Consider the following 9,763-nt stretch of genomic DNA (forward strand, 5'->3'; position numbering starts at 1 on the left):
TTTTTTTTTTTTGACTCAGGTTGAGTTCACATTGACTCCATGTTTACAAAGTAAATATGGCAAGTTGCCATATTTGGGCACATTGCTTAACATGTTTGAGATTGGTTTCATTCATCTAACGTATATTGAAGCTTACCATTTGTCAGGCATTATACTGTTTAGTTCTTATTTAAACTTCACAATCTCTTCTCCCACCCCCTTTTAAAAAATAGATTAGGAAACTGGAGTTTTAAGGCTAGTAACTTGCTCTAGGTTGTATAGTGAGTAAGTGGCAGATTAAGGATTTGAGCCCAGATCTCTTTGATGCCCAAATTTCAAGCTCATAACTTCTAAGCCAGTGGTTCTCACACTTTAGTGTACAGAATTACCTGGAGAGCATACATTGCTGGGCCCTAGAGTTTCTGGTTGTGCAGAGGGCCCAAGAATTTGTATTTCTAACCATTTCCCAGATGTTGATGCCACTGGCCCTGGGAACTGTACTTTGAGAACCACAGTTCGGTACTATGTTGCCTGACCTGATTCCCCTGATAAGTAAATGAGAGAGTCCACACGTGCTTACGTTAATAATCACTGTTGTTTGTTGACTACTTATTTAATACTTGTCCTAGACACTGTTCCAAGTTAATTCCTTTTTATCATCATACTGGTCTTAGGAGGTAGTTAAACTGTGGGGAGAGGATGTCGGGGCTGTGATCAACACTTAATAGAGAAGGAAACTGAGGTAGAGAGAGGTGCCCAATAAGTGAGTCACACTGAGTCAGTGGCAGAGCTGGTTGCCCTCATACTGTTCTGTCAGCCGAGCTGGTTTGGAAGTCTGGTGTCCCTGGAGCCTTCTCCAGAGACTTCATACTATGGGAAGGTTGAGAGAAAAGAAAACCCTTCTTTTATCCATCAGTGTTTTGTGTCTTTGGGGGGCTATTACAGCCTAGGCCTGGGAAGAAAGGATTTCCCTCCTTTTCATATCGTTCTTCCTGCATTCTGAGGGGTAGGTAACACACTTTGTTATTCAGATGAATGGCGTGATTCTGAAAATGAGCTATGTTTCAGTCGAGCTATGAGATCTTAGATCTTCATTAGCACACATAAAAGGGATTCCAGGAGATTTCATATGTAAGAACCATGCTAGTGGTGCCAGTGTATTAAATTAGAAAATAATGGTGGTGGCCACCTTACAACAAGACATTCACTCATCTATAGTGTTAACCTCCCATGGCTGCTCCAACAGCAAGAAAAATCTCAGAATCAAAATGGAAGAGAGTGAGAGAAAAAAAATCAATCCATAATTAAGTCTGAAACCTGTACTCTGCTTAAGAAACTGTGGTTTTTCTGTGCGTTTTAAAGAGAAATTTCCTAAAGAAAACGTGTCTTTTAAGAGAAAGTCATCTTAATGGGAAAATAGTCCAAGGAGAAAGTGTAAGGCAGTTTTAAAAGGTGCAATCACGTTGATATATGAATACTTTGTGTTTGGTTCCATTAAAAATTTTGTTGAGTGACTGTTATGTACAAGATACTTATAAAAATGAGACATATTTGTCCTTCCTCTCAAGGAGAAGTCATAGTAGACCTCACTAAACACATAGTTGAGTGTTTAATTTACCTAAGAGCATGACATCTGAAATTAATGTAGCCTGGTGTGTATCTCGGAGGTACTGATATGATTTTCATGATCGCAATGTTTGAATTGTGGGACAAATTTTTCTTTTTAGTGGGATGGCTGTTTCACAGCAGAGGTAGAGCTAGATTCCAGGCCTGCTTCGCTCTCAGCTTGGAGTTCTCCCTGATTTAAGATGGCTTTATTTATTTATTGTGTAGATTTATCTCCCAGACTTAAGCTGTGAACTTTCAAAAGGGTATTATGACTTATCCTACTTCTTTGGATATTCAACTGTGTATTTTCTCCTTGGTGTTTTTTTGTTTGATTTTGCATTAAGGTTTGGAATGCAGTAGTGCAAACTCTGGGAACAATCACGAACGACAAAACAAGGAAATGCAACTTAGGCACTTCACTTGCAGTCAGGGTGCTAAATTTTGACGTATGTGGTGTGACGGAAAGAATCACCGGTGTATCTATTCTGGTTTGTTATAGGTTAACGAAGCCCTTGTCATTTGCTGATTGTGTTGGGGATGAGCTGCCGTGGGGATGGGAAGCAGGGTTTGACCCTCAGATTGGTGTCTACTACATCGATCACATCAACAGTAAGTTCTCCTTTTTGATGAAAGAAAACATATCAGAAAAGTAATCCCCCCAGACCTATAGTCATACAAGAGGGTAAAATACGCTTTGTAAGTGAATTTCCTTATTTTAAACTCCATTTTCTTAGTGACTGATATTTAACTGAAGTGCTCATTTTGGTATTTGGGGTATGTATGTTGAGCTGTGCTCCTGAGGGCAGAGAGGGAGAAAGGGTTGCCTGCCTGCCTGGTGCAGAATGGGTTTTCTTCTTCAGCACAGGTCTAGCGGCCTGTGGAGATCAAGAGTGTTGGGCTCTTGTCTCGGTGACCACTGCACCTTCCATTTGGTCCCTCCTTTTCTTGTGCTTGCCACAGAAGGAGCTGGGCACTGCCACAGTGTGGTCTAAAGACACAGCTGTTTTTGGTTAGGGTGGTGGAGGGAGGGATGATGCCCATCAGCGACTCTGGAAGACATAGCATAGCTGAAGAAAAGCCCTCAGCCCTTTTCTTCTCTCTGTGTCTTGATTTCTTTGTGGCAGGAAAACCTCTCATTTTAACAGCTTTTAAATCTGTCACGTCCCTGACATGCTAATCTAAGGCAGAGGATTACTGTGGCCATGAGCAACCTTTTAAAAACACATATTGAAGTATTTTTTATATATTTGTGTGTGTGTTTATGTGACTATTTAGCTCTCTACTCACCCCTTTAAACATTTATTCGGATGGTATAATAGCATATAGTACTCACATTACTTGTTTTGCTTATTGCATTTAAAAGTAATTATTTTATTATAGACTTCAGGGAATAAGGGAATACATAATGAATTGTATATGATAAATTTTTCGAGAGGCCCAAAACGCCTCTATTTATAGCAGTGAGGTACCCCCTTACAGGTAGGTGAGAGGGACAAGTGGAAGAGACAAAGCTGAGGTGTGAGGCCAGGTTTTCAGCGAGCACATACAGCGAGCAACCTGTTGTAGTGAACATCTGCTGTACACAGTTTGGGAACCAGCTTTCATGCGTACTATATGTTAGTTCAACATGACACTGCTATTGTCACTTGTAGAAAGTGACAATACAAATGACATTTGCTACAAGTTGTTGCCTCAGCCTCTTTTATATGATTAGAAGAAATATGGCATTTTTGGGTAGAGATATTCTCTCTCCCTGAAAGTCTCTAAAAAGTCCATGAAGAATTAATAATTTTTTAAAGTTACTTTTTAATTTTGTGTTCTATAATAAACCTTTCTTAATACTACCATATTGTATACTAGGTTTTATTGCTTATCAGTGATTGACAACCAGATGTTGTAATCTGTAAGGGTGGGAAGAACTAATTTTGGTAAAATTAAGTTCATTTTAAACAACTATGATTCATCCTTATGTCACTGCAAATAAACAATTCAAAGGAACATCTGAAATGTATAACTATTTAACTCTCCCTTCTATACTTACTTTAGATGGATAAATGTTTAATATTCTTTCCTTAAGTAATATTTGGGAAACCAGAAACCAACCCTGGCTGTCCTGATCGAACGGCAATAAGCTGTCATGGTACCAAAATGCAAAATGAATTTCCTCAGCTTACCACCCACCACATACGGACTCTTTGGGATCCAAACCCAGCGTCAGGGCTTTCTCTTCTTTTTCAGTGAAAGAGGTATTCTTCTGGACGGCACTACCGCTGCAGATACCTCTTAATAACTTTTATATTTCCTCCTTTTCTCATGTTCAATATCTTTACCAGTTATTTCCTGGTTTTAAAAATTTCTCCCACAATTTCTAGTGGTTCCTTTTTTTTTTTTTTAAGTGTAAACACTGGAAATTCTCAAAATGAAATGAAACCGAAATTACAAAAGAAAAAAACTAATAGATAACAGTAAACTTCCTCCCCACCCCCTCAGAACCATCTTCACCCCAGATCCCTGTCCGGCTGTGGTCCTCTCGTTCCCTTCACACCCAGCGTGAGCTCCCCTCCCTCCATTGTTCTCCAGCCACCCACAGAACTGCTCTCGCCCAGTGCACTGGAGCCCCACAAATTCCAAACAGCACTTTAGTCTTGTCTTCTTTGGTTTGTCACTGGGAGTTATTCCTTCCTGCTCTACTCCTTTGGATTTTGTGACATGGGATTTTTTTTTTTCCACATACCTGATCGCACCTGCCCAAGTTTCTTTTGCCTGTCCCTTTGTCACCTGCACCCACTGCCAGGATTTCTGCAGTAGTCTTCTGCTGTTTGCACCCCGCAGATCTCCTTGGCAATGACTTCCATTACTTCCCTCAGGCTGCTGCCCGCCAAATCTGTCTAAGTCTTTTCCAGAGTCCCAGATGCATATATGTTTGATCCTTAGTTAGAAGGCTCTTCCCATTCTGCCCCCACTGGCCTCTCCCTTTTCATCTCCTGCCCTGGTGCAGCAGTGCCTTATGCTTCCTTAGCTTCTGCCTTTCTCTGCACCTGCAGCATCTAGGCTAAGCACTCTCTGCCTAGCCCCCAGGCCCTCCCTTTGACCGACTGCCACATGCCTCTAGGGTCTGTCTGCTCAGGGGCCACTGCTTTCCAAAGGCCTTCTCTGGCAGCCACCCTTCACCCCCCAAATTGCCGCCCCCTCCTGGGGTAGGTGCCCTGTGCAGGTATTTCTGTAGGGCCAAAAATCATTGTCATATTGCATTTAAATTATTTATGTTTTCCTCACTAAATTGTGAGCTTCTTGAGGGCAGTGAGCTGCATGTTTTCTTTATCCTTGGTAGTACAGTGATAAACTTAAACGTTAAAAGGAAGAGCTTTACTGTTTAACTCAAAGATTAAAAGCTTTTTGTTTTTTTTAGAGGAATTAAAAGGAAGGACAGCAATAAGCTCTCATTTCAAGTATAAATTATGCTTCAGAAAACACCATTCTGAATATTTAAAAACTTGATTATCAGAATATAAATTTTCAAGTCTGCTATTTTGCTTTAGCATAGTAATCGTATTCTCGTGGCCTGATGGATTTACTGCACCCTAACATACCCAAATTACCCACAGCAAGTACTTTGCCCGCTGAAAAGTATTCGGCCCATTATCTCATTAATCTTCAAGACATTCCTGTGAAGTAGTTTAGGGAGCAAATGGTATTATCTGCTCATAACAGCTGGTCCACGCATATGTTGTGCTTTGACATTGTATAGTTTCAGCGTTATTTTCTCTGTATGTAAATAAAAAATAAGGAATGTTTGCCTGTTTAATACTGTTTCCATGAAACACTATTTAGACGTAAAAGATCTGACCTTGACAGTGATAGTTATTTGGGGCCTTAAGTGTTTCATGATAGCATTCACCTTTTAGTGGGCACGTGTGGTGGGGGTACAGATATTGATGGGAGATGTTTGTAACTAACTAGAAGGTAATTATAAGGTATGGTTTATAAGGTTTTGATATTATTACTACGATCAGAGGTTGATCACCTTTTGGTAGGGTCAGAATTGTACCATAATTTTTTTTCTTTCTTTTGGTAATCGAGGTTTCATTTACATACACAAAAGTGCACAGATTTTCAGTATGTACTTTCAGTGAATTTTGACAAATATATAATCCTTTGTAGCTGCCACCCCAGTCAAGAAACAGACTGTTTTCATCACCTCAGTAAGTTCTATATTGCCCCTCAAGTCAGCCCTCCTGCTGCAAACATTGTTCAGATTTCTATCACCATATCTTAGTTTTGCCTGTTATAGAACTTCATATAAAAGGACTGTGTTTGATTTGGGGAATAGATTCTTCACTCAACATATTTTTAAAGAATACGCTACTGATATATATCCTAGCATGGGCGAATATTCATAGTAAGTATATTTGACAAAGAACCTTTATCTAGAACATAAAACAACTCCTGAAAATTGACATTATAAAGACAACTTAGCTTAAAAATGGACAACAAACAAAATGGACAAAAAAAAGATATATCAGTGGTCATATTTATATTCATCTATGATATTGTGTGTATCAGTAGTATATTCCTTTTTATTGTATAAGCAAATCACTATTTTTAAAATCTGTTAAATCTATTCTATAATTTCAGTTATTCCAGTTTTAGGGTATTATGAAAAAGGTTGCTATGAACCTTATACAAGTCTTGTTTCATTGTGTTAAAAAATATAAAAGTTAGTATCTTTACCATTTTCAAGTGCACAGTATATTAGTGTTAAATATATGCACATCGTGCAACAAATCCCTTGAATTTTTTCATCTTGCCAAACAGAAACTCTATATTCATAGGACAACTCCCTTTTCCCCCTGTTCTCTGTTCTTGGCAACCACCATTCCACTTTCTGATTCTAGAAGTTTGACTATTTTAAACACTTCATCTATTTTATGAAATAAGCATTCGCAAAATGCTGTTTCATCGAGTGTAATGTCTTCAGGATTCATCCGTATTGTAGCACAGGAAAGAATTTCCTTCTCTTTGAGGCTCCGTGATATTCTGTTGTAGGTATATACAGCATTTTCTTTACCCATTCATCTGTTGATAGACATTTAGGTTGCTTCCACCTCTTGACAGTTGTGAATAATAAATGCTACGATTAACATGAATGTGTAAATCTCATTGAGATCCTGTTTTCAGTTCTTTTGGATGAATATCCAGAAGTGGAATGGCTGGATCATATGATAGTTCTGTTTAATTGAGGAATGTCCTACTGTTTTCCATAACAGTTGCAGCATTTTGCATCCCCACCAATAATGCATGAGGGTTCCAGTTTCTCCACATCCTCACAAGCATTTGTTATTTTCTGTTTTTGTGACTGGCCATCCTAATGAGTATGAGGTGATATCTCACTCATCTCATGTGGTTTTGAATTGCATTTCCCTGATGATTAGTGATGTTGAACGTGTTTTTATATGCTTCTTGGCCATTTGTATATCTTATTTGGGTAAATGTCTAGTCAAGTTCTTTGCCCATATTTTAATCGGGTTATTTGTTTTGTTGTTGTTGAGTTGTAAGAATTCTTTATATATTCTCAATATTAACCCCTTATCAGATATATAGTTTGCAAATAGTTTTGCCCATTCCATGTGTTGCCTTTTTAATTCTGTTGATTGTTTCCTTTGCTTCCCAGAAATTTTTAAGTTTGATGTAGTTGCTTTTATCTATTTTTGCTTTTGTTTCCTGTGCTTTTGGTGTCATATTGAAGAAATCACTGCCAAATCCTATGTCATAAAGCTTTTCCCCTGTGTTTTCTTCTAGGAGTTTTATAGTTTCAGGTCTTATGTTTATATTTTTAACCCATTTTGAGTTAATTTTTGTATATGGTAGTAAGGTAAGGATCCAACATCATTCTTTTACATGTAGATACCCAGTTTTTCCATCACCTTTTGTTGAAGAGACAATCCTTTTCCAATTGTGTAACCTTGGCACCCTTGTCGAAGATCATTTGACAGTATACGTGTGGGTTTATTTCTAGGCTCTCTTTTCTGTTCCATTGGTCTGTGTGTCTCTTAATTCTGTTATTGAACCTCATTAGGAAATTTTTAATTTTTCTTAATATACTTTTCAGCTCTAAAGCTTTTATTTTGATTTAAAAAAATTTTTATAGTTTCTGTTTTTTCGGTGAGAATGTCTTTCTATTCATTTAATAGCATTTACCTTTACTTCATGGAACATGGTTATAATATCTGCTTTAAAGTCTTTGGTTATTCCAGTATCTGTACCATCTTGGGATTGACTTATGTTGATTGTTGATTGCCTTTACCCTTGAGAGTTGGTTAGGTTTCCCTGATTCTGTATATGTCAAATAATTTTGGTTGTATCATGGACATTTTGAATATTATGTTATGACACTCTTAGTACTCTTAAAACTTTTGGAGAATGTTTATTTTATTTGTTTTAGTAGGCAATTGACTGATTAGGTTTAGGTGGCCAGTTCTGACCTATTTTCTGTGGGCTCTTATTCAAAGGTCAATTTCATTTTCAAAGCCTTGGCAGACTATTTTGGTCTGCCTTGTGTTTGCATCACCCAGGGGTCAGTCTAGGACCCATATGGTTGCATACACTGCTATTCAGTTCTCAAACCTTATGCGATGTTTATTCAGTAAGTTCCTTTCATGCATGGCTCAGGGGTGAGCCAGTATACAGATTTAAAGTATGCCTTTCTCAACTTGTCCTCTCTGTTATCATTTCCAACACTCTGCCTCCCTAGAGAGAGCCTCGTTTTCTGGTATTTGTCCTAGTAAGCCGAGGCTTTATCCTTGCCGCACTATTTAACACATTCCATGACTACGTATGTATCTCAGGGCAAAATGGGGAGAAAATGAGGTGGAGGTGGGTTTCTCCTGCCACAGTTGCCACCACTATTGCCTGACCTGCCTGGGGTTGCAAGGGCTTATCCTGTTCCTAGGGCTTATCTGAGATGGCCCTGGGAGACTCATAAGAACTTTGTCTTATAGCACACACCCCTACCCCTACCCTCTGACAAGAAAGAGTAGTTTTTGTCTTGGATCTTTTTCTCTTCAAGTCCATTTGCTGTCCCAGGAGATAACAGGAGATATGAGATACATTATAGGTATAAAATAAAAACAACAAAAATAGGGAACTAACCACCATGTGATTATTCTATGAGTTTTGATTTTTTCCCCCAATCCTCTGTGCTCTTATTTACTTTTTAGAGTCTCCCTTTGATTGTCTGTAATCAGTGGGAGAGTTTGGATGGTGTGAGCTTAGTCCTTATTACTCTGAACCAAACTCCTCTGTATTAGCTTTGAAGCAACACATGCTGTGTTCAGATTTGATGAAAATTCCTCATGTGCATGATGTTTTATATGAAGTTGTTTCCTTTAGATGGAAAGAAATAAAATTCAAGCCTTTCTACTTTACCTCTGTCTTATTTTATCCTTTATAGTTTTCTGGGTGGATAAGCTGTTAGGCTATTTTATAAAGAAAAATTTCAGACACTTAAAATATCCAAGTAAAACATAATATGGTGGTGTAGCGATACCAACTTCTGAAAATATAATTTACGTATTCCATATATTTGTCAAATTTGGGGACTTCTTTTCGGGCATCCTTTTTTTCCACCTGCATGTAGATTTGACATAGGTGACTGTGCCTTTCTTCTTAAACCTGGTACTTCCCTTACTTCAGACTCTTCCTTCTTTTCCTCCTCATTGACTCATATCCCTTTAGAGGGTCCCTAAATCTTGTCATTCCCCAAAGATGTGAACTCATCCTTGTTCCTCAGCATGCTGTCCTTTATCTACAACAGTATTTTTCTCTGTGATTACTGTGCTAACGATATATGTGGCTTAGACTGTCCTACTCGTTTGTCAGACATTTCCAGTTATGGGATACTTCTACCTAGTTTTGCCTTCAAAACTTCGAAACAAGTACAAAATGGGATTCCTCAACTTTCCCACTGATTTTATTATTTTTTAAACATTAAAGTTCTTATGGGTACTAAATTGAAAAAATTTAGAGTCATCTTGTCAATTCCTGTTGATTTTTTTCTCTATAACTCAAATTTCCTCCTTTACTCTCTTTTTTTCACTACCATTCTTCTAATTCAGAAACATTACCTTGTGCCTTTTGTTCCTTTCCCTTTTGTTTTAAAATGTATTTTATGAAAGTA

The 9,763-nt window shown here is 38.1% G+C and overlaps 1 protein-coding gene across 1 annotated transcript in view; it reads left to right on the plus strand.

Annotated features, from left to right (window-relative positions):
- WWC2 (WW and C2 domain containing 2) overlaps window positions 1–9,763 on the plus strand; it is a 197,905-nt gene that overhangs the window by 87,996 nt on the left and 100,146 nt on the right. The window contains exon 2 of the mRNA XM_012657458.1: window positions 2,087–2,196. Within this exon, the coding sequence (XP_012512912.1) occupies window positions 2,087–2,196 (110 nt within the window). The remainder of the gene's footprint in view (window positions 1–2,086; window positions 2,197–9,763) is intronic.

The sequence above is a fragment of the Propithecus coquereli genome, unplaced genomic scaffold (genome assembly GCF_000956105.1).
Source record: "Propithecus coquereli isolate 6110/MARCELLA unplaced genomic scaffold, Pcoq_1.0 Scaffold543, whole genome shotgun sequence".
NCBI lineage: Eukaryota > Metazoa > Chordata > Mammalia > Primates > Indriidae > Propithecus > Propithecus coquereli.